The sequence below is a fragment of the Artibeus jamaicensis genome, unplaced genomic scaffold (assembly GCF_021234435.1).
Source record: "Artibeus jamaicensis isolate MK-2021 breed Jamaican fruit bat unplaced genomic scaffold, CSHL_Jam_final contig_469, whole genome shotgun sequence".
Classification (NCBI taxonomy): Eukaryota; Metazoa; Chordata; class Mammalia; order Chiroptera; family Phyllostomidae; genus Artibeus; species Artibeus jamaicensis.
The window spans coordinates 2,417,781-2,443,861 of record NW_026521847.1 but is presented as its reverse complement, the minus strand read 5'-3'; the positions used below and the strand labels follow the sequence as shown (position 1 = coordinate 2,443,861).

Sequence of the window (26,081 nt, the reverse complement as noted above, 5' to 3'; positions counted from 1 at the left end):
TCAGTGTGTGGTTGCCTCTCATTCATCCACTATGGGGGGACCTATCCTGCAACCCAACATGTGCTCTGACTGGGAAGCGCATCAGCGACCCTTTGATTCATTCACAGGCCCACGCTCAGTCTACTGAGCCACACCAGCCAGGGTGGGTTGGGTGTGACTTCTTCTAGACCTTTTTCTGTGGTCATATGTGTGTGTACCTGTGGAAATCGATACTCATATTAAAACATATGTTAAATATATGTAATTTAGTATTTCTTTTTTTGGTGTTTTTCTCATAAATCCTTTGGAAATAAGTGTAGATTCATGTGTAGTTAGTTGTAAGCAGTAACATGGAGAGCTTGCCATAGTGTTTTTAAAAATGTACAATGTGGGGGGTGGGGTGGGATGGGAGAAATAGATAAAAAAAATGTACTTGAAAAGTAACTAAATAAAATTTAAAAAAATGTACAATGTAAAATTCAAATTTAGTATTATTATCACCCTCAAGTTATATGTTTATATTAGAGATAATTTCTATACAAATGTATGTGTTGATAAGTATAAATAAACTTGAATCAAGAAGTAAGTCCTGTCTGCTTTGTTCTATTTAACTTTGACAAGATGAAGCAGAGTGCCCTTTTTTTGATTTCTCAACTAGATAGGAAATTGAGTTTGAACTGACAACTTTTTTTTTAATGCAAAGGGTTTTTAAAAAAAATCTTTTTCTGCTAAATACCTATTTTTTTTTCAGTCTGTTTGATGTATTGAGAAATGAAGCTCGAGTCATGGAAGGTCTACATAGATTGGGAATAGAAGGTCTTTCTCTGCATAACATTTTGAAACTGAATATCCAGCCCTCTGAGGCTGACTATGCTGTAGATATCAGGAGTCCTGCTATTTTGGTACGTATTCTGTTAGAGTGTTCAGGTGCATCTGGCCAGGTATTTTGTTAGGATTTTCTCACTTGTCTTTTATAAGAGGTAAGTTATTACTGCCATCTTTTTTGTTCGCATCAAAGATTTACCACAATTGCTCATATGGGACTATGTGTGTGTAATCAATTAGGCTCTGAAATCCTCCAGACAGTTCAGTTATTATGTTAAAATGGTTAAGATGGTGATTTTTCTACTTTTGTATCTCCCTGTGATTCAGTAGAGCATGTCTTAGGAAAGAGTATTTAGTTTGTATTTTCTTAGTTGCATACAAGTCTTAGATGATTTTACTTAGAAATATTTTTTTAGCTAATAAACTTCCTTAAGTGAAATTCAATATTTTATATTGGGAAGGATTTATGTAGGTTAATATCTGCTATATGATGCCTGTGGGCCTTTGTCTTCACATCTGTAAAAGAGAGTGTTGGGAATTGAGCAAGTTAGGGCAGTCATGGGGAAAATGAGATCAGTGTTGGAGATATGCTTACACACCCTTGGCACTCTGGTCCTTTTTTATCTTTTGTTTCCATTCTGCATTTATTTTGGGGACATTTTTTTGAATGAGAAATAGTATAGAATCTAGATGGTCATTATTTGAGTTGTCACCTGGTGATATAACTGCTATTTTGGTGAATACCTGTGTTATTTACTTTTTGTTAAAAATGTTTTTAATTACAAAGAGTAAAGAGATGAACATAACTAACAACCATGTTTAACATAGGTTAACATCTTTAACAATAACGTTTAGCCAGATTAACATAATTAACAATCCATCATCGCACTTACTAAATGTTAACATTTATTTTGTGTCAGATGTATTGTTTACTTGGAAGAAAATAATGTTTCAAAACCCTCTCTGTATCTCTCCTAGTTCCACTCCCTCCTCCCTGCAGGTAATTCCTGTTTCGAAGTTGGAGTTTTTACCAACTCCAAATAAGGCAGTTTTGTCCCTTATTTTATCATTTTATTCCCTATTATATGTTTTAAAAGTTTGAAAAATGCATTATCAGTATCCTTCATCAGTTTCCTTCATTATTCAACAATTTTTTCAAGACTTATGTAGGTTGATACATATAGAGCTAGCTTTGTCAGATGAAGTTTTATATGTTACTGATTTTTAAAAAATCTTTTACATATTCAAAATTTAAAATTTGAGACACACAAAGAAGTTTATATTGAAGTATCATCACCCAGCTGTTCAGTTTTTCTCCCCAGAAGCAACAGGTATTTTCAGTTATTTCTATATCCTTCCAGAAATATTCTGTTTACATGAGCAAGGTAATATACTCATACTGTTCCACCCTGCCCTTTTAGTATGAATGGTACATATCATTTCATTATCCATAGCTCTATGGGCATTAAGTGATTTGTAATTTTTGCTGTTATAAGCAGTACTATAATGGCTCTTTTTGTACCTCTCTCCTTGTGCATGCATGTGATACTTTATATGGGGTAGAACTAGAGCTGGAGTATTTAATAGTAGAATAGTAATGAATTCTTCAACATTATTAGGTCTTCTCTAAAGTGACTGTTCCAGACTCTGGCATTGGTTGAGAATTCTCAATGCTCTGTATCCTTGCCTACACTTGAATCTTGACAAACTTTAAAATTTTTTTCAGTTTAATGAGTGTGAAATTTTATTGTGCTTTCAGTTTATATTTCTCAGATGACTAGTGCCAATGTACATCTTTCCTTGTGTTAATTGCCCATTTGAATTTCTTCTGTAAATTTCTTATTCATATTTGTCACTAATTTCCATTTCTTATATATTGCTTGGCTTTTGTATTGCTATGTTAACATTTCTCTACATGTTCTTGACACTAGTCCTTTATTGCTTTTGTAGGTTGCAAGTATATTTTATTCTTGGCTTATGTTTTAGTCACTCATTTTTCTGCTTGGTGTTTATATTTTTGAAAATGGTCTTTTCCAGTTTAATTCTTCTTAAAATAATTTAAAGTCTTCTAATTTTTTTCTGCAAGTCTCATTAATGGTGACTAAAATGTATGTACCATGTTGTTTTGTTTTTCTAGTGGATCAACAATCTGGAGGTTGATGCCAGATATAATTCATGGCCTTCCAGTCTACAAGAGTTGCTTCGACCCACCTTTCCTGGTGTTATCCGGCAGATCAGAAAAAACTTGCATAACATGGTAAGTAAAACTCCTTATTGTCTGGATGTGAGTGCTGTGTCTGCCTTGCCTTCTATCCTAGCTTTTTGTCAGATACAGAATGTTTGCTTCTCTGCTTTACCAACAACTTCTCCCCATAACTACCACTACTAAATACACTCTATTTCTAGCACCATATTCACACTTGGAGGATTTTGAAATGTATTAATCATTTGTAGGGCTGTGAGATGTTAGTGTATTAGCAAATGCTTCTCATCCTTAACCTGAAGATTTAGATGGTGTTATTTTAGTTTTAAGATAGTTCTCCTTTTTTTACTAAGAAGATGAGTATGCTGCTACTGTTTTTCTTAAATTATTAATCCCTAAAATTTAATAGTTCAATTTATTCCTTTAAGTAAGTCTTTCTGTCAGCTTCTACTAGTTATTCCTTATTTCCTGGCTTTAGTTGGAAGAGGGTTCTTAGTTGGACCTCTGTTTCCCTTTTATTTCTTTCTCTTGCCTTATTAGCTCCTAAAGAGATAAAGGGCAGGTTAGTGCCAAAGCTGGCTTCTACAATACTTTTAAGGGACACTGTCATCTATACTTTCTTCACTCTTGAAACCTCTTTTTTTGCCCAGTTAAAATTTCAATGTTTCTCTTTACCATATGTCTGAACTTTGTTAAGTGAGATAATATTTTTTAAAGCACATGAGAACTTAATGATAGCTATTATTGTTTAAAAGTTGAATTCTAAGCTCTAGCCAAGATGGAGGCATAAGTAGAAACCCTTCACTTTCTCACACAACCAATTTAAAATCACTAAACACAAGAAGCACCAGAAAATCAAACTGCATAGAACTCCGACAACCAAGGGATTAAAGAAACAGTTAACCAGAAAACCCAGACAGTAAGGCGGTGGATGGAGAGAACCCCATGGCAAGGTGGTGGACTGTGCAGGTGGGGCTGGCTAAACGGGAAACTGAGACTCAGAGCTGATTATGGACAACGGTGGTTGCTGTGGTGGGAGAAATTCCCAGCCTCATATAAGGGTTTGGTGAAAAGGGGTGCTAGAGCTGCATTGTTCCCTCTCTGGTCCCTCCCCCACAGGTAGCGCTGCAGCACAGCAAGGAAGGTGGCCCTGCCATGCTGAATACCTAAAGCCCTACCCCCTTACAACTTAACAGGTGCCCTGAGACAAAGAAATAGGGCCCAAATGAAAGAACACAGCAAAACTTCAGAAAGAGAACTAAGCCATGAGGAGATAACCAACCTATCTGATGGAGTATTTAAAGCCTTGGTAATCAAGATGCTCATAGAACTGATTGAGCTTGGTCAAAATATGAAAGAACAAATGAAAAATACCCAAAGTAAAATAAAGCAAAATATTCAGGGAACCAACAGTTAAAGATAGGAAACCAGGACTCAAAGCAATGATTTGGAATAAAAGGAAGAAATAAACAACCAACTAGAACAGAATGAAGAAACAAGAATTCAAAAAAAGTAGAGACTTAGGAACCTCTGGGACAACTTGAAATGTTCTAATACCTGAATTATAGGGGTGCCAGAAGAAGAACAGCAAGAAATTGAAAACTTACTTGAACAAATAATGAAGGAAAACTTCCCCAATCTGGTGAAGGAAATAGACTTCTAGGAAGTCCAGGAAGCTTAGAGAGTCCCAAAGAGGTTGGTCCCAAAGAAGAACACACCAAGGCACGTCGTCATATAGTTATCCAAGATTAAAGATGAGAGAATCTTAAAAGCAGCAAGAGGAAAGGAAAGCATTAACTATAAAGGAGTGCCCATAAGATTGTCAACTGATTTCTTAAAAGAAACCTTGCAGGCAAGAAGGGGCTGGAAAGAAGTATTTGAAGTCATGAAAGGCAAGGACCTACATCCAAGATTGCTCTATCCAGCAAAGCTATCACTTAGAAGGGAAGGGCAGATAAAGTGCTTTCTAGATAAAGTCAAGTTAAAGGAGTTCATCATCACCAAGCCCTTATTTTATGAAATGCTAAAGGGACTTATCTAAGAAAAAGAAGATCAAAACTATGAAAAGTAAAATGACAACAAACTCACAACTATCAACAAATGAACCTAAAAAAAAGAAAAATAAAGAAAAAAAATCTAAGCAAACAATTAGAACAGGAACAGAATCAGAAATGGATATCATGTGGAGGGATTTCAGTGGGGAGGGGGAAGAGAGGAATAGGTGGGAAAAGGTACAGGGAAGAAGAAGAATAATTGATAGGCATAGAATAGATGGGGAGAACTCAAAAATGGTATAGGAAATAGAAAACTCAACTTACATGTGCAGCCCTTGGACATGAACTAAGGGAGGGGCATGCTGGAGGGTTGGCGGATGCAGGAGGAGGGGGTACAAAGGGATAAAAATGGGGAAAACTGTAATAGCATAATTAATAAAATATACTTTTAAAATAATAAAATTTTGACTTGGAAAATTTTTAAAAACTGAATTCTAAATGAATTCTGAATTCAGAAATTTTTAGATAGCTAACGTGAATTTTTAGTGTGGGAGGGTTAATAAAACTTGGGTTTTTAAGGTGTGGTAACAGAGTAGGAGTTAGCAATCTGGACTATAACTTCCATTTCACTAGCATAGGCCGTAAGAAAACTCCGTAGCCTTTTAAGGCCACGTTCTCTGAACTAAAAGGAGGGTGACTGCTATTAGTGTGATTTTTGTCTATGTGGTTCAAGAATAGCTGGAAAAATGTGGCCTTCAAGTGTAAAGATTAAGGATATTTCTCTTGGCCCAGGGACATTTTATTTATTTATTTAATTTTAATTTTTTTCAGTTTTATAGCATTTATTCTGTGCTGGGTCCCAAACACAGAAAAGTAAATGAGACAGGGTCCCTGTCCCTGCAAAGGGTCACATCTGAGAGATGGGGGAGAGCAGGAGGATGGTGTTTGGACTTCACATAAGCCTGGGTTGACTTCTGGCTCTATCCTCGGTAAGCTGCTAACCCCTCTGAGCCTTGGGCTCCTCATCTATAGAACAGAGATAATTCTAACAGCATTTGCAGAGTAATCTGTGGTAAGGACTGAATGGTACATGCATGATGTGTTGATCCTGCAAGTTAACTGGGTGACCACTGAGAAATAAGCTGCAGGTTGCTCAAGGATGTACTGCCAGCATGCGCAGAGCCACTGAATGAGGAACAGGCAGGATACAGCTGGCAGGGGATAGTAGAGAGAGCAGGTGACATTTGAGTGGGGTATTAAAGGATATGTAAAAACTGTCTAGGCAGAAGAGGACAGGCATTCCAGGCAAAAGGAAGGACATCAGCAAAGGTCCAGAGGTGGGAAAGACGGGCCTATTTGGAGAACATTTTAATAAATGCCATTTCATGCGTTCCTTTCCCTTTCCCCTACAGGTTTTCATAGTTGATCCTGCTCATGAGACCACAGCAGAGTTGATCAGTACAGCTGAGATGTTTCTTAGTAATCATATACCACTAAGGTAATACTGGTATTGGTTTGAAGAGATACCTTAAGTAAGCTGCAGTTTTGTTTGTCATTCTTAAACTCCAGTATGGTGCTAATGAATTGTAGGATAATTAACAGTGGGGTTTGTTAATATCAGTTTTATCTTTTGCTCAGTATGAAGCCAATTTCTTTGGGGGTAAAGAATTTGATTCTCAGAAATAGAAGCTTACCACCATTGAATTATTAATAAAGAAGTTGTACAAAAATAGTTTATGGTCTGAGCTTGCTTTCCAGTGAAAGGGAGTTTTCCTAAGTGAATGTCTGTGTCACGAAGCCTATTATCATTTTCAGTGGAGATTAGTTATAAGTTCTTCAGAATTTTAAGGAAAGAAAAGGTTTTAGACTGAGATATCTGGGCATGACAAAGGTTTCATGGACAAGTTGGATTTCAGATAGGCTTCTAGAAGGTTTTCATTAATAGAATAGGAGAGGTTTTGAGTTTAATAAAAGTTTAAAAAATATTTAATTTATTTATTTGTAGAGCAGGGAAGGGAGGGAGAAAGAGAGGGAGAGAAACATTTATGTGTGGTTGCCTCTCGTGTGTTCCCAACTGGGGACCTCGCCTGTAACCCAGGCATGTGCCCTGACTAGGAATTGAACTGGCAGTCCTTTGGTTTGCAGGCCTGCACTTAATCCACTGAGCCACACCAGCCAGGGCATTGAGTTTAATGAAATTTTTCATTTACGCATGAATACTGGTTAGATGGAGAAATAAACTACTGGATTATAGCCAGAGTTATGTTTTGATTAAAAGGGAAATTAAAGAATACGGAAGAAGTAGGCTCTTGGTACATAGTGGGCACTAATTTATTGAATTGCACCGAGGGACAAAAAGAAGGAATGTGGTCTTCAGATTGCAGTGGTAAGTAATAGGAAGACACTTAACTCACAGGCAGTTAGAGGCATGCTGTTCACAATTGGTGGAGAGCCTCAAAACAGACGGGCTGTTGCTTTACTCTTTGAGTTGATATGGCACATACAGTGAGCTGTTGATAGGGTTAAGGAGAGGAGGGGACAAATCTGAGAGACTCCGTAGTAATACTCGTTGAGGGACTGGGAATAACAGTGTAGCTAACAAAAACTCATACTCTTTACAGAAGTTGGAAACCTGGGGAAGGGAGATAATTTGTGAGGAGATAATTAGGCTCTAGTCCTTATTTTTGTTTTCATGAGAAATAATATTTAGGTTGTCTCTGTCTGGAGTCAACTCGTGATTTCTGTCATAGTGGTATTTTAAAAAACAAAGAGTTATCATCTAAAAGCAAACCTTCTCGCCAACCCCATCCACACATGCACACATTATACACTAACCTCCTGAGAGCTTGATGTTTGATACTTGTTTGAATTTTCTTCTACTTTTAGGCTATAGCTTTTTAAAAATTAATTAACCTGTATTGATAACATTATTAGAAGTCCATAGTTTACATTAGGGTTCATTGTTTGAATTATATTATATGGGTCCTGATAAATCTATAAGGGCATACTTCCACCATTACAGATTCATATAGATTAGTTTCATTGCCCTAAAAATCCCTTCTTCTTCATCTATTTGTCCCTCCCACCCTCATTCCCTATAACTGCCTGGCAACCATAGATCTTTTCACTGTTTCTTTGGTTTTGCCTTTTTTCAGAATTATAGCATACAAGGGGGTACCCCCCAAAACAGAATTATCTTCTGGAGGCCAGGCCCCTTGTAGTACAGACTTTCTCATTAGGTCAGTGTTTTAGTAGCCTATCTGTATCAGTGTATCAATTGGCATTGTTCTAAGAAGCTGAGTTTGGCTTCAGTGAATTTTTATTTTGAAGACTCAATGCATTTGACATTTCATGACAGGTGATTTCAGAGTGCACCTGCCCACATTGTGTTAACTGTTCAGCAGACCAAAAACAGCATGACCTATGTGCCCCACCCTCCCTATTTACCCAATCTCTGCTGCAAGTGACATTATTTTTGTTTCCCTGAATGAAAAAAAGTCCTCAAAGGGAAACTGCCAGTGTGGAAGAGGTGAAACAAAAAATGGCAGAAGCACTAAAAGGCATAAAAATTTATGAGTTCAAAAACTGTTTTGAGCTGTGGAAAAAATGTCCTGATAGGTGTGTATTGCATCAAATGGAGAGCACTTTGAAGGTGACTAAAGTTTAAACATGTAAGAATAAATACACAATTTTTAATAAATTAATTCCTGTTTTTTGGGGTGTTCCTTCTCCTATATAACTTCTTCAGATTTTCTTTTTTCACTTAGTTTGCATTTAAGGTTTGTTCATGTCTTTTTGTGCTTGATAGGTATTTCTTTTTCTGACTAAATAATGCTCTTATGTGAATGTACCATGAGTTGTTGTTTTTTTAATCCATTCACCTGTTGACAGACATCTTGGTTGCTTATAAGTTTGGGCAGTAAAACTGCTATAAACATCTGTCTGCAGCTTTTGGTATGATAGTCTTCCATTCATTGGGGTACATATACAGGAGCATGATTGCTTTATCTAGTTATAAAATTATGCTTAGTTTTATAAGAAAATGCCAAACTGTCTTCCAAAATGGTTTTATCATTCTGCATTCCCTCCTGCAGTGAATGAGAGTCCTTGTTGCTCCACACCCTCACCAGCATTGGGTGTTGTTGGTGTTTTCTGTTTTAGCCATTTTAATAGTTATGTCTCATTATGGCTTTAATTTGAAATTGCTTAATAGTGATTTCGAGCATCTTTTTACATATTTATCTGCCAACTGTATGCTTTGTTTGGTGAGGTGCCTATTCAGATTTTTCGCCTTTTTGTAACTTTTTTATTGTGAGTTTTAAGAGTTCTTTGTATATTCTGGATATTAGCTCTTTATCAGATACGTGCTTTACACAGATTTTCGACCAGTCTTTGACTTTATTCTCTTAATAGTTTCTTTTGCAGATCAGAAGTTCTTAATTTAAATGAATTCCACATTATCAATTATTTTTTTGTCATGGGTCATGCTCTTTTTCTTAAATCTGATAAGTCATTGACAAACTCCAGATCACCTGATTTTTCTCCTATTTTATTTTCTAGGAATTTGATTTTTTTGTATTTTGCATTTTTGTATATGATCCATTTTGATTTCATTTTTGTGAAGGTTACAAGATCTCTGCTTAGATTTATTATTTTGTATGTGGATGTTCAGTTGTTTTAGCACTATTTATTGAAAAGACTGTCCTTTCTCTATGTAGTAGCTTTTGATCCAATATGGAAGCTACTGGCCTGTATTGGCCAGTGCAAGTTTTCTTTCTCCCAGCCTTTCAGTGTGTTTCGGTACATCTTTGTGCTTTATTCCTTTATTTAAAATTTAAAATGTAATAAACTCTAACCTTATTTGTAGCTTTTTTGGTGAAGGACAGTAGTAAATGTTTTTATGCTTTTCTCATTTACTCATGATTCTTATATTGCATATGTTACATCTGAAAATCTGTCTCCCTTTTCTGTGTATTTTCACATTCTGAAAATTTTCATTTTTCCTAATTTTTGCTTATAACAGAATAAAATCTTTATGTAAAACTATAGTAATACCCATTATGTCAGTAAAGGTCTCATTCCACAATGTGGAAACAGCTTGCTTTAACAGTTGAAAGTCTAAGCCACCTTTGGGAACTTGCTTTTTTATTCTGTATGTGATGAATGCCTTTGCCAATCATATTAGAGGAAGTTGTGAACTGTCTTTTTCAACTGTGAATAGTTTCTCTCTGTTACCTACAATATTTGTGTGGGGTACCTTTTAACTGGTGACATTCTTTTTAAAAAATCTTTTCAATCACAATTTACATTCAATATTTGTATTAGTTTCATTTGTACAGCATAGAGGTTAGACAATCATATACTTCACGACATGTTCCCCTTCTGTTTTCAGTCTCACCTAGCACCATACATAGTTATTACAATATTATTCACTATGTTTTCTGTGCTGTACTTTAACAGATCTCCATGACTGTTCTATAAGTACCAATCTGTACTTCTGAATCCCTTCATCTTTTTTTTTTTTTTTTTTTTTTACCTAGTCTCCCAACCTCTTCCCCTCTGGTAACCATCAGTCTTTTCAATTTTGTTTATTCACTTGTTTTGTTGTTTAGGTTGTACTTATAATTGAAATCATAGGGTATTTGTCCTTCTCTGTATGACTGACTTCATGTGTATTCTGTAGGCCCATTAATGGACTGTTGCAAATGGTAATTTATTTTTGGGGCAGAGTATTATTCCACTGTGTAAATGTAACACAGTTCTTTTATCCATTTGTCTATTGATGAGCACTTGAGTTGTTTCCATAGCTTAGCTATTGTAAATAGCATTGCAGTGAACATAGGCATTCACTAACCTGTTGCATTCTTTGAGATGTTTCTTTCTTTTTTCTTCTTTCCCTCAGAATTGGTTTAATCTTTGTGGTTAATGATTCTGAAGATGTGGATGGGATGAAAGATGCTGGTGTGGCTATTATGAGAGCATATAATTATGTTGCCCAAGAAGTGGATGGTTATCACGCCTTCCAAACTCTGACACATGTATGTTTTCATGCAAAATGACAAATAATTTTTTAAATCTAACTTACTTTAAGAATCAATATGTGGTAAAGGGATTCAATAGTTCTGTAAAGAGAAAAAAGTAAGAAATTATTCATACAAACTTTGTGTTTTATATTTCAGGAGTTGCTTTTATTGGTTCACTGATGTTAATAATAGATTGCTCTGATTTAGCTAAGATAATCTTCCTTAGGAGCCCTACTAATGTATATTAATTAGTCTTCTGCCTTCTGGTGATTTGAAATCACTAAGTAATGTCTTTTGGTAAATGTTATATTCTCTACTTGTTTAAAAAATGTTTGCTTTTTTTCCCCTTTAAGACCATCTTGATATTTTCATTAGGATTCAGATTACTATTGAGGTCATAAAATTATTATTGTCTGTTTTCTCCATTTTAACTGAAAATTTTAAAATGCACAATTTTATGTATCTTTAAGATACTTGCTCAAATTCAAACAAATAACTGTCCTTATTTTATCTATTTTTAATATAAAATAGTTCATATTCAATATGTTTAAAATTATATTCAGAAGAAGTAACAATTCTTTCATTTACAGATTAGTGATAATTATTGAAAAGCCATCTTTGAAGGAATTGATTTTCACCACTTTTATTTTACCTCTAAACATGAAGTCATTGTGCTGTTTATTATGTTTGTTGTGTTTATTGTTTAGAATTCAGTCAGGAGTATTTTTTTAATAGTTAAAATGCATTATTTATTTGGCTAACATTTACCAAAGTCCCACCATTTACCAGACCTGTTATTAGATGTGTGGGATACAAAGAAGAGTAAGACATCACCTGCGTTCTTAGAGACCTTACAGTCTACTGGGAACACCTCCAAAGACATGTTTTAATATAGTGGAGGAAGCACAGCTGGCTACGACGGCACTAGGATCTCAGATCACTATGTATGGCCGTGGGCATGTTTTATGGAGTGGGAAGTTGTTTCAGCTGAGTGTGGGAGGAAAAACTGGAGTCACTTGAACAATGGCTGCAAATCAGAGGTAGTGATTCTAAGCTGCTAGTATGACTTGAGTGAGAGCAGAGTGGAGAGGGGACCCTGATTGATCATTGAAGCCATTAGGCTAGGTAACAGATGCCCAGATCACAGAATTTAAACTCCAATAAAAAAACATCATTCTGATGCACATATAGAAATGAATCTGATGAAGGTTAAAGAAAGTAGGAGGGATACCAGTCAATGAGCTATTGCTGTGATCTCTTGAGCAATGATAATGATGGGAGTTAGCAGTAAGACTATGGAGAATGAAATAAGTTCAGAAGAAGTTGCTGAGGATAGTGTTTTAAAGTCTGCTTTTAAAACTTTTTCCTCCTCATAGATATGTGAAGGAAAGGATAATATGAATTTTCATTTCTTTTTGTTTGTTTTAATTGCCAGAGTAAAATAAAATTTTGTTATAATTTTTTCAAATATTAAAGTGTAACTATTAAAAATTTTCTCTCTTCCTTAATCATGTGTCTTAAAGTTAACCACTATTAAAAGATCACATTGTATCCTTGTAGTTACTTAACCACACATTATAGACACAATTTTGTGGTTTGTTTTTAGTCTGCTTTTTAAAAACAGGGATTATGCCCTATATATTTTGCAACTTGTTGCCTCTAAACATCAAGGACATGAGATCTTATTTCAAGGAATACTAATAAATTTTAAGATTTAAAAATACTTGACACAGTTTTGCAGTTGGGACTTAATATGAATATGAACTGACTGGGTCGTTTTAGCAATATGTAGTTTCTAACATAAAAAGGCATCTTGAGGTATATGGAAAAGAGAGAACTGCTATTTCCATTTGACCCCATTTGACCTTTAAAGAAAAATGGTCATGTTTTCCTTTACATTTAGAAATCTTTTGTAATAAGCACTCTGGTGTTTGAATTTAAAAGTGTTGTTAACTGGCTTTTCTTTCTTCAGATATATAACAAAGTAAGGACTGGAGAAAAGGTAAAAGTCGAATATGTGGTCAGTGTCCTGGAGAAAAAATATCCATACGTAGAAGTGAATAGTATTTTGGGGATTGATTCTGCTTATGATAAGAATCGGAAGGTAAACATTCTTTCACACTTCTTATTTCACTCCAACACCGTACTTTTCTTATCTCTCTTTTTGTTTTTTGAGGTTGTTGTTATTGGTGGTGGTGGTTAAAGTATTGCTATTTAGGTACTTAGCACTTAAAAATTTAGAAACCAGATCACTTTTATGTATTTGCAAATGTAGTTTATATTTCAGTTTTGTGAAGATGTCACTGATTTCTAACTAGCATATTAAGTATTAACTTGAAAAGCCATTTCTTTTTACATAGTGCAGTGGTAGTACCTGTGTGATACATGAGGTCTGTCCAGAAAAGGCCCAGCCATTGTTAATATAAAGAGGACGGGATGCATGACATCAATGTTACCTGGCAGCTGAGGAGAGTGGACTGTAAATGAATATGTGTGAAAAATGATGACTTCACTGTACTAGTCATTGGGGGTGGTAGACGCTGTTGAGTGAGCATGTGTACTGTGTGGCCATCACATTAAAAATGACTGACTGAGTAGAGCAATGAATCTGCATCAGATTTTGCATTAAGCCTGAATGTTCTTCCACACAAACTGTTTGGATGATTCAGAAGGCTACAGCTATGAGCAACTGATGGTTGACAGGTTCATCATAAAAGCGTATCACTCATGCATCATGTCTCATGCAGAGAGTTTTGGAGAAACAACAAATCACTCAGGTGACTCAGCCCTCCAACCCAGCCCAGACTTGGTACCCTGTGACTTCTGGCTTTTCCCAAAACTCAAATCAGCTTTGAAAGGGAAGAGATTTCATACCATCATTGTGATTCAGGAAAATATGACGGGGCATCTGATGGTGACTAGGAAAATTGTGTGACATCCCAGAGTGCCTACTCTGAAGGGGACAGAGGCATAATTGTCCTGCGTACAGTGTTTCTTGTAACTTCTTCACTAAATGTCTCTATTTTTCATAGTACATGGCTGGATACCTTCTGGACAGACCTAATATGTTTGGTTACAATCTATTGGAAGTGTGATAGATGATTGCCAGAATGAGGTATAGCTTAATGTGTATTGTTTGTAGTTGTTCAGGATCAAGATGGAAATATCTTAAGAAATGTAATGAACAAAATGACAAAATGTGGATTTAGAGAATTATTAAAAAAAATTTTTAAATATATATATTTTATTGATTATGCCACTACACTTGTTCTATTCCCCCCTTCATTCCCCTCCACCCTACACACCCCTCTCCCACAATCCCCCCCTTTAGTTTATGTCCATGTGTCTCAAGTACTTTAGATTCTATATTTCTGATACTATTCTTGCCCTCCCCCCTCTCTATTTTCTGCCTACCATCTATGCTACTTATTTTCTGTACCTTCTCCCCCCTTCTCCTTCTCCTACTCCCCTGATGCTACCCCTCCATGTGATCTTCATTTCTATGGTTCCACTCCTGATCTAGCAGTCCTTTTAGTTTGCTTTTGGTTTAGGTATGGTTGTTAATAACTGTGAGTTTGTTGTCCTTTCACTGTTCATCTTTTTTATCTTCTTTTTCTTAGATAAATCCCTTTAACATTTCATATAATATAAGGGCTTAGTGATAATGAACTTCTTGAATTTGATCTTATCTGAGAAGCGACCTTTTTAAACTTGATTTTTTGAGCCTTATGTGGCATAACTCAGTGGGTTGATTCCCAGCCTGTGAACCAAAGAGTTGCTGGTTCAATTCCAGGTCAGGGCACATGCCTGGCTTGTGGCCAGGTCCCCAGTGGGGGACACGTGAAAGACAACTACACCTTGATGATTCTCTCCCTCTCTCCCTTTCTTCCCTTTTCTCTAAAAGTGAAAAAATAAAATCTTAAAAAATATATTAAAAACAATCTTGATTCTTTGATATTTGGGCTGCACTTTTGTTAGTTGGTCTGATAAACTGCAGTCTGTAGAAAGGGAATGTGAATAGTCAAAACCTGTCTCTCCCATTCCCTGACTTTCACTTATTTGCTATTTCCAGAGACAAACAATGTTACTTACTTTTTTGTTGTTACTTAGTGTTAGAATGTGGGTTTCATTTTGTTGGGAGAATGGTTTTCAAAGCTCAAAGTATATTAAAATTGAGGTTTTACAAATTCTTTTGAACAACCGAGATGTCAAAGAATAGAATTAACATGGTTACAATTTTGGGAGTAAATTTTAAAAATTTAAACAATGTTATGGATGAAAGGCAGAAATCAAACCAGAAAGTCTTTCTGCCTGTGTCATCTTTAGTCCCTTAGATAGGTGTGTATCATTAGTTGCTACTGTGACTCCATTTGATTAGGAACTAATCAGATGGACTAATCAGATGGAACTTATCAGAAGACTGCTGTCTTCTGCTGCCAGTTAGTTTTAGTTACCCAATTGAAGTTACATCTCTGTGCTGTCTAAAAAGTTTACATTTAAATGATATCTGCTGCTTTCAGAAAATTTCAGTTAAGATGTTTGACAAGAAAGTTGTAAGGAACTCTTATTATCTTGCATAGTTATATAGTTTTTACTCTGAAAACTTAGTCTTGAGTCTATGGTTGATATCTGGGGAATGTACCTATGTTGATAGGGAAAAATACACTTATCTGCTATATTTGCCATTTTGTTGGCCTGATATTTCCCTGCCGCAGGACCTCTTTTATCCTGGAGAAGGGAAAGGTTGAGCTCAGTATATTGTAGAGTGTTTTTGAACACTGTTTTCCCACCGACTTTGTTTTTTCTGTCTGTGGAGTTTCTTTTTTAGTGATATATAAACCCTTTTTAATTTAGAATTGAGTGTGTTTCTTCTTAGGCTCTCTGCCCAAGAGTGCTAATAATTTATGTGATTCTGTTGCCGTACTGCCCATGATAATAGTCTCTAGCCACATGTGCCTCTTAAAATGGAAATTAAGAGAATTCAAGTTGTTACATGTAGTTAGTAACTACTGTATTGGACCAGAAAAGTAAAATATCTCCATCATTGTAGAAAGGTCTGTTGTATAGTTTTGACTATAATATGTGTAACTCAGGTTTGGTAGCTTGATTTGCTTAAAATTAATTACTCCAATCCTGACCTCCAAAGCGCTTACTCATTTGCCAGGTTTTGTGTTTTTATAAAAACCCAGTAATTTGATCTCAGATTTACCCAGTAGGATGTTAACTATGCAATCATCTGTGATATTTTAAAAAATAAATTTCATTAGTTATTTCTTGGTGACCAAATTTCTGCTGATTTTTTTGTTAGAGTTTGTGTGTATGAAAAATATGCTTTGTTTCATTTGTCTTACGAAGAACAAAAATGTGCTGTTTGTGGCTCATTTGTTTTAGGAAGCAAGAGGTTACTACAAACAGACTGGAGTTGGTCTGTTGCCTGTTGTCCTGTTCAATGGAATGCCCTTTGAAAAGGAACAGCTAGATCCTGATGAGTTGGAAACCATCACAATGCACAAAATCCTGGAGACTACAACCTTCTTCCAAAGAGCAGTGTACTTGGTGAGTGGTATTTGAAGCCTGATTTTGAAAGAGAATGGCTTATTTACATATTTGTAGTAGGCAGTAAAATTATTGAAGTATCTCTGTTTTCTGTATATTACTCATAATTGGTTTGCAGATTTCCAGTAAGTTTTACTATAATGAAAATATTCATGAGACTTTCCGTATATTGTTTTTTAAATAGCTAATTTTACTGGTTTCTGTATTAAATTTTAAAGATTGTTAGGAAGGTAGTAATTGTGGGAGACATTTGTTCTACTTGTAAGGATTTTGACTTGGACATGGTTAAAATATTTCATTATATAATTATTGTTGAGCTATAACTCATATGCCATAAAATTCAGCCTTTTAAAGTGGACTACTATTCATTGTTTTTTAGTGTATAAAAAGTTATAAAACTATCATTTCTAATTTTAGAACATTATCACCACTGCCAAAAACCCAATACCTAGTTAGCAGCTACTCTTTATTTTCTCTTATCTTATCCCTGTCAACCATGAATCTGTTTTCTCTCTGTGTGGATTTGCTTGTTTGGGACATTTTATAGAAATGGATTGATACAGTTTGTGGTCATTTGTGACTGATTGCTTTCACTTAGCATAATGCTTTCAAGGTTTATCCTTGTTGGAGCGTATATCAGTACTTCATTCTTTTTTTGGCCCAATAATAGTTGTTTGAATGGATGTAGTGCCTTTTGTTTATCCATTTATCACATGATGCATATTTGCAGTTGTTTACATGGCTTGGCTACTATGAATAATACTGCTGTAAATAGTCATGTACAAATTTTCGTGGGTATATATATACATAGTAGTAGAATTGCCTTTTTATTATAACCGTTTGAAGAACTAGCATTGTTTTCCAAAGCAGCTGCACCATTAAACAGTTGTGCCAGCAGTGTATCCAGGTTCCGCTTTCTCCACGTTCTAGCCAAAGAATGTGTCTAGTGACACATTGTCTGTGTCACTAAATGTAGCCTAGTGGTTGGCATCTTATTGTGGTTTTGGTTTGCATTACTCTAGCATAATGATGTTGGACATTGTTTTCTGGGCTTACTGACCATTTATATTTTCTTTGCAGAAATGTCTATTCAAATTAATTGCCCGTGTTTAATTGGGTTATTTGTTTTGTTTTTGAGCTGTAAGAGTTGTTTATGCATTTTGGATATGAATCACTTATATGTATCATTTTCACGTATTTTTTTCTCATTTTATGATCTGTCTTTTCATTGTTCGGTGATGTACTTTAGTGATCAAATGTTGTAAATTTTGATTAGGTCCAATTTACTTTTTTCTTTTGTTGCTTGTGCTGTTTGAATTGTATGTATGAAACTCTTGCTTAATCCTAGGTCATAAAGATTTATGTTTCCTTCTGAGCATTAAAAAAATTTATTTATTGATATTGGGAGAGAGGGAGGGAGAGAGAGAAAGACATACAGAGGCATTGATTTGTTCTTCCACTTATTTATCTGTTCATTAGTTGATTCTTGTATGTGTCTTGACTGGTGCTCAAACCTGCAACATTTGCGTATTGGGACGACACTTTAATCTTTTTAGCACTTGGGACCAGTTTCTTGAAAGACAGTTATTCTCTACAACTAGTGGGAGTGGTGGCTCTGTGGCTGGGGATTGGGGACTCTGGTTTAACCAACTGAGCTACCTGGTCAGGGCTCCTTCTGTATTTTATAGTTTTTTTTCTCTTAACATTTAATTCTTAATCCATTTTTAGTTAGTTTTTCTATACAATGGAGGTAGGAGTCCACTGTTTTTTCCATATCTAATTTGACATGCAACTGGATATCTTTTGGCATGATCATTTGTCTCAACACCATTTATTGAAAATAATACTCTTTACTCATTACATTGTTTTGGCACCTTTAGATTGGCTGTTGTTTTCCATTGAGCAGTATATATTATTTTATGGAATCATAGACTTGATTATTGTAGTAATCAAGTGTGAATTTTCCAACTTTGGGTCTTTTCCTTCCTTCCTTCCTCCCTTCCTTCCTTCCTTCCTTCCTTCCTTCCTTCCTTCCATCCATCCATCCATCCATCCATCCATTCTAAATTTTTGAATCTTAAGAGCAGCTTGTCACTTTCTGCAGTGAAAGGCTAATTGGGATTTTGATAGGAATTTCATAGAATCTGTAGATCAATTTGGGCAGTACTGATGTGTTAACAATATTGAGTCCTGCAACCCATGAACGCAGGATGTGTTTTCATTTATTTCGGTGTTATGTCTTTCAGTGATGTTTTGCTGTTCTCAGTGAAGTATTACACTTTTTTCCTTAAATTTATTTCTTGGTATTCTTATTGAAGTTACTGTAAATGGAATTGTTTTTAAATTTAAGTTTTGGATCGTTCATTGCTAGTGAATAGGCATACATTTGACTTTTGTATATTGATATTATATGTAGCAACCACTTGTTTATTAGTTCTAATAGTATTTGGTGAATTCTTTAACACTTCCTATATAGAAAATATTGTCATCATGCCGGTATGTCATCTGTAAGTAGAGATAGTTTTGGTTCTTCTTTTTCAATTGGCATCTTTCACCTCTTCTTTCTTTTCTCTTGCTTAATTGCCTGCTTTCTAGTTCTATGCTGCATAGAAGTAGTATTGAGTGATCATCCTTGCTTTGTTCCTGGTCTTAAGGGGGGAGCTTTCAGTCTTTTACCAGTAAGTATGATATATTAGCTGTTGGTTTTTTGCAGATTACATTTATTGGTTTATAAAAAATTTTTTCTATTCTTTGTTGAGTTTTTTTATCATGAAAGTTTGTCGGATTTTGTCAAATGCCTTTTCTGTGTTTATTAAGATGATCATGTGGCTTTTGTCCTTTATTTATTAATATAGAATATTATGTTGACTTGCCCTTGAATTCCTGGGATAAGTCCTACTTTGTTATGGCATATAATTTTTTAAATATAGCATTTATATAGTTGCTATATTTTTTATACCAACTTAATTTCAATAGTATAGGAAAACTTTGTTTTTCTGTAACTTTATTTAGTGTCTTCTTTATGTTGTTATTGATGTATGGATTACATCTTTCCACATTATATGCCCATTGGCATTGATTTATAACTGTTCCCTTTTATAGATGTCTTTTAAGTGAGGTAAAATAAAAGAGTTGTGACCAAACAATGTATTTACATTCTTTATATTTATGTATGTGATTGCCTTTATTTGTGCTTTTAAATTTTTTTGGTGGATTTGAGTTATTGTCTTATGTTGTTTCATTTTAGCAAGGAATCCCCTTAGCATTTATTCTAGGTTAGTTCTGCCAGTGAAAAAGTCTCTCCATTTTTGTTTATCTGGGAATGTGTTTATTTACCCTTCATTTTTTAATGATAATTTACCTGGATGTGGAATTTTTGGTTGACAACCTTTTCTTTTTAGCACTTTGAATATGTAATTCTATTGAATATATAATACAAGTTACATATTCATATTCATTGAATTTGAATGTGTAATTCCATTTTCTTTTTATATCTGATTTACCTCTCCACTTTCTCTGGAATTCATAATATGGCTGAGAACTGGAGCCAGGTCCCTGCTGTAGCTCTGATGCCACAATGTGTTGCTGCCTGAATGGATGGACATTTCCAAAATAGTATACTCATAAGTCAGACTCTTTCCTTCACCTCCTCTTTCTCTCCTCTTTCTCAGATGGAAGAATCTGACAACCCTGAGCCTTTAACAGTTGACATCCCCAGCTGCAGCTAGGGCAGTAATGGGGTGATTGCTGTTCAAGACATCCAAACATCTGAGTTTCCCTTAACAGACACTGGTGAAGATGTCTGGCGAATAAAGGGGAGGGAATGTCCAGCTTGTAGCCCTTGCCTGGGTCCCTCAGGGTTGAAGGAAATAGTAAAATTAGTTGAGCTGTGGCTCCTCTTCAGGTACTAATTATTCCCTAAGGGGAGTGCTTGTCATATTTATATCTATAAAATGGGTATACTAAAGAAATTATATAGCAATATACGTCTGAAACCATTTCTCAAAATTCTTATTTAGCTTTTTTAATTAATAATTATTTCTACCTTTGACATTTTCCAAAAAGTTTCACCTCTTTGTTTTCTGCTACTTTAGTTTAAATCCCTTATCAAAGATAGAAAATTATTAATGCTATGTGAACATAAAAGGAAATTTATGAACCAGAAATGTATTCTGTGGGAACAAACCTTTAAATGAGTGAATAAGTGGGATAAAACTATATCTGAGTCAGGGTTGTTCACCCTAAGCATCACATGTCTGGGGACCATGACCATCAGCCTGAGCCCACCTTGCCCAAGCCTGTCCGTGAGAGGACTGGCAGGGAAGGCCAGGTGGCAAGCAAAGCCCAGGGCTTATTTCTGAGGTCTTAATTGTAGACTGATGGAAAGAATGGCAGGTTTGGAAAGGAGAAATGGGTTGTAACAGGCTCACCATATATTGTGAAACACAAAGTGCAGCTAAGGAAAAAGTTGCTTCAGGCCCAGACCCCTGGCTGGAACACAGGTCCCCTGTGGATCAGAGAGAGGCCAAGTTCATCAAGTCCAGTGCACTGTTCCAGAATTGGCCAATGTAGACAGGTCTTTACCTACTGCTGGAATAGCAGCCTTCTGCTGTTCAGAACTCACCCATCACCAGGCACACACATTTGTGCCTCCTTATGTAACCTGGCATTGAACTACATTCTGGGAATATGGTAGCACACGCTATTACACCAGGTCCTGAGACTTCAGAAATACTTTAGCCATTATGACCAAATCCCCTCATTCCTATGACAACAAGAAACACTTTCTTCCAGTTCTCTAAAAGTTTTAAAGTTATAATGAAAATGTTATAGAAGAACTACTCAGCAGAGTGGGATAAATGCCCCACTTTGCAGTGGAGGCTACTCTGTACTCCTCCTTGGAGAACATCTGCAGACATCACTAGCAAGGAGCATACCTGTCCCTGTCCCTGTTCCTTTCTTTTTTCTTTTTCTTTCCTTTCTCACCAGGGAACTTGTCCTCAACCCACATATGTGCCCTGACTGGGAATCTAACTGGCAACCCTTTGGTTTGTGGGATAATGCCCAACCCACTGAGTTATATCAGTCAGGGCATGCCTGTCCCTGTTCTGCAGGGACTCTGCCATCACAGTCTCAGCCACATTGTCAGTTAGGTGTGGAGGGCTCCCTGCTGTCCCTAGGACTTCACTTTTCAGCAAAGCTCATACTGCTCTTACCGCTGCCCTCCACCCCTAAAGAGTAGCAGGGAAGTCAGGACTCATAAGAAATTTTGCTTTCTGAAATGATCTTGCCAATGGCATTAAGAAATCCTGGTGAATTTTAAAGAAAAGGTCTGAGGTGCCCACTGGGAGCAGTAGCCTTGAGGAAATGAGGAAGAAGGCGACTGATTTGAGGGGTCAGGTTCATTTCTGATACAGAATGATTGAGAAAAGCAGTCAAGCTCCCCTCCCAGGCTACATCCTGAAGAGCATCAGTGGGAAGTTCTCCATGAAGTGATTGCTGTGAAGCAGCATAGTGTGTTAACCTCAAATTCCACTTTAAAGTTGGTGGTCTTGAGTTTGGGGCAGGTGAACAGCCAGGGGAAGACCATGTATGTGGGCACTGAGAGGCTCCGACAGACATCCCCATCACCATATGAATATTCTGAATGTCTGTGGCATCATGGGAATACCCTTCTGTACACCCACAGGGGTCCACGTGGGCCAGCTGCAGCTCTGTGCTCCTGAGGGTGGCCTTCCCCACCAGCTCACCTGTGAATGGCTGTGTGATGACATAGTTGATCGAGTTCAGATGTCCTCTGATCAGAAATGTGGGGAGCAAGGCTGTCTCTTTGACATTCTATAAGGTTTCAGGTGTGATAGTGAAGTTCATGGGACTTGGAGTCAATTTTTCCTTCTGAGAAGCAGAGTGAATAATGAATTTACATGTCTTTGTCAAGTCTTTAGCCAACAGAGCCCGCTTCATGTCACAGCACAGGGTATACTGAATGTTGACAAACATGCCATGATGTCTCATACAGAACTTTGTTACCTTTCTTCTGCAGAGGAAATTCAAAGAAATTTCAGTTTTGCCACTTAAGAACTTTCCTGGCTTCACATTGTGATGGTGTTGTTGATAATCTGGAAGGGCTTAACTGAATTATAAAAATCTTCCAGTACACCACAGTCTTGGCATTGAGTAACAATTCCTTCTACCATCAAAAAAATGCCCTGGTACTGAACACAGTCCTCCCCACATGGCTACCATATCTGGGAGCATTTCCTCAACTTAATAAACTTTGCTCTTTTAATCTTAATGTCTAGGGAGGTCCCCATCTTGAAAACTCTGCTGCAGGTACCACTTCTTGCCACCTGTGACTCTTCCATTGCCTTTTGACCTCTGCTTGTTCATTCTGATTCAGGATTGGGTGTGTGTGATGAGTTTTTTCTTTCTCCTTTCAGCATCTTCTCTTGGTTAGTTTCAGGATCTTTTGGGATCTGTTTCACTTTTGACATTTCATAATTATGTCTAGGTGTGGAACACTTGAGTTTTTCCTACCTGAAATATGTGCATTTCCTCCCTCCCTCCCTCCCTCCCTCCCTCCCTCCCTCCCTCCCTCCCTCCCTCCCTCCCTCCCTTCCTTCCTTCCTTCCTTCCTTCCTTCCTTCCTTCCTTCCTAACAAACTACAGTTGACCCTTAAGCAATTTGGAGGTTGAGCCACTGACCCCCATTTAGTCAGAAATTTGCATATAACTTTTGACTCCCCAAAACTTACCTACTAATAGCCTGCTGTTATTGACTGGAAGCCTTACTGATAACATAAAAAGTTGATTAATATATACTTTGTATGTCATTTGTATTATATACTGCATCCTTATAATAAACTAGAGGAAAATGTTAAGAGAATCATAAGGAAGAGAAGATACATTTCAGTATTTAGTGAAAAAAATTACATATTGTGAAACCTGGACCCATGTAGTTCAAACCCATGTTTTTCAAGGGTCAGCTGTATAAGTATTTCTATAATATGAGGATACAAAAGAGAAGAAAATAATAAATGACTTTTCTTTCCTCTACTGTAATTGTGACTCTGGAAATATAGGGTTACTTGGATGCCTGAAATTGAAAAAAAAAACTTGGGATGATTTTTATTACAAAGTATATTAACTGCTTAGGGAATGCATGTACCTTTCTTCTTTAAGAGAAGTTAACAATGACAGTATTTTCTCTTTTCTTATGCCTGAGTAGTTTCCAGAGGTAAGGCAGTTGGGGAGATGGGGAGTGGAGGGAATCTAATATATGGTGATGGAAGATGGTTTGACTGTAGGTGGTAGGCACACAGTGCAATATACAGATCTGGTATCATGGAAATGTATACTTGAAACCTTTATCATCCTGTTAACCAATCTCACCACAATAAATTTAATAAAAATTATTTTTTTAAAAAGCTCACAATAAGCAGATCTCAGAATAAATTTCTGATTGTTTAAATTAATTTGAAGAACTTGCTTATTTCTGGGGAAGCTCAGTAGTATGTGGAGAGATAAAAAATGGGATTTGTATTTTATATTCACTTCTCATTAGCTCTGTGACTTTGAGTTAGCTATTTAACCTTCTGTGCCACAGCTTCCTCATCTTTAAACTGGATCTCAGGAATGTCTGCCTCACATTGTTGAAAGAGTTAGCATGATACTGTGCATAATACACCAAGCTATGATTGGCAATGACAGGAATCTATATTATGGGGACTTCTGTTTATAGCTGTTAATGATACATGGAAAAGATAATGTAGTATAAAGTTAATGATTTGTTAGTTTCCAATAAATTATTATTGATCAGATTTGGTTAGCACTTACCCTCCACACACCTTGTTTCTTTTTTTTTCTATAGGGTGAACTGTCCCATGATCAAGATGTGGTAGAGTATATCATGAATCAGCCAAATGTCGTTCCACGAATCAATTCTAGGATTTTGACAGCTGAGCGAGAATACCTGGATTTAACAGTAACCAGTAAGGAGCATTTCAGGAACAACTTTGAGCTTTTTTTTAATTTGTCCTTCAGAATCTTTGCATTTACTAGATTGTGATATTTAGAAGATAACCCAAGATTGTGACACAATTTTATGTTTAAATTCATTGCATCTAGAGTTCATAATACAAGCTTCTAAATTCAAAAGAATATCCTCCAAAAGGAGAAAAATTCTTCCAAAGTTTGAAAAATATTCAGTGCCTTTTAATTGCCACCTTAATGAGCTTAGATGATAAAAAAAAATAACCTGTATTGTTGACTTTCTTAGTTATATAGCTCTTAAGCAGCTGTCTTCTCTTCATTATCATTCTGGAATCAGTCAGCAATAATGCAACAAATACCTTAGGTAGTTTTTCTCTGAAAACATAAAAATGATGTTCTAAAAATAAAACTTGCCCTGGCTGGTGTAGTTCAGTGGATTGAGCACAGGCCTGCGAACCAAAGGATCACGGTTTGATTCCCAGTCAGGGCACAAGCCTGGGTTGCAGGCCAGTTCCCAGCAGGGGATGCACAAGAGGCATTCATAACATTGATACGTCTCTCCCTCTCTCCTTCCCTTTCCCTCTAAAGATAAATAAGTAAAATCTTAAAAACAAAACAAAAAAATAAATAAATAAAATAAAACTTCATTGAGAAGTAGTGTTATGCCATAAAAATAAATCTTTTAAAGTGCACAATTTAAAGTGTGCAACTTTTAGTATATTTTCAAAGTTGTGTGATCATTACCACTGTCTAATTTTAGAACATTATCATCACCCCCAAAAGAAATTATATAGGCCCTGACTGGTGGATTGAGCACGGGCCTGCCAACAGTGGATTGAGCAGTGGATTGAGCAGTGGATTGAGCATGGGCCTGCGAACCACACGATCGCGGTTCGATTCCCAGTCAGGGCACATGCTTGGGTTGCAGGCTGGTTCCCTGCAGGCCAGTTCCCAGCAGGGGATGCACAAAAGGCAACCATACATTAATGTTCCTCTCCCTTTCTCCTTCCCCCCTTCCCCTCTAAAGATAAATAAATAAAATCTTTAAAAAAAAAAGAAATTATATAACCATTTGCAGACACTTTCCATTTTTCCCTTCACCTGTCCTCCCAGAACCACTAATCTAATTCCTATTTCTGTGGATTTTTCTATTCTGAATATTTCATATAATGGGAAGTAGTTTTTTTTTTGACTGGCTTCTTTCACTTAGCATAATGTTTTTCAGGCTCGTCTATAGTATAGAATGTGTCAATAGTACTTCATTCCTTTTTATGGCTGATTAACATTCCATAGTATGGGTAGTACACATTTTGATTATCTATGCCTCAATGGATGAATGTTTGGGTTGTTTCCACGAGACTATCTTTTAAGAGGTAGATAGGTTAAGCCCAGATGCATTTTGTTCCTTTTACTTTCCTGAGAGATTCTGAAGAGCACTAGCAAACAGCTGGAAATAGGGAGGAGACATCGCCACGGGAAATCTCACAGCAAGAGAAAAGAGTCATGTAT

At 36.2% G+C, this 26,081-nt stretch overlaps 1 protein-coding gene and 1 pseudogene across 5 annotated transcripts in view; one reads left to right on the top strand and one right to left on the bottom strand.

Moving 5' to 3' along the window:
* Positions 1–26,081, top strand: part of UGGT1 (UDP-glucose glycoprotein glucosyltransferase 1) — a 184,949-nt gene that overhangs the window by 87,728 nt on the left and 71,140 nt on the right. For all 5 annotated transcript variants that reach the window (XM_053667479.1, XM_053667477.1, XM_053667476.1 and 2 more), the window contains 7 exons: positions 731–881; positions 2,942–3,061; positions 6,414–6,499; positions 10,904–11,039; positions 12,997–13,128; positions 16,416–16,580; positions 24,451–24,571. In XM_053667479.1, coding sequence (XP_053523454.1) covers positions 731–881; positions 2,942–3,061; positions 6,414–6,499; positions 10,904–11,039; positions 12,997–13,128; positions 16,416–16,580; positions 24,451–24,571 — 911 coding nt within the window. The remainder of the gene's footprint in view (positions 1–730; positions 882–2,941; positions 3,062–6,413; positions 6,500–10,903; positions 11,040–12,996; positions 13,129–16,415; positions 16,581–24,450; positions 24,572–26,081) is intronic.
* On the bottom strand, positions 22,034–22,894 carry LOC119048961 (vacuolar protein sorting-associated protein 26C-like; annotated as a pseudogene).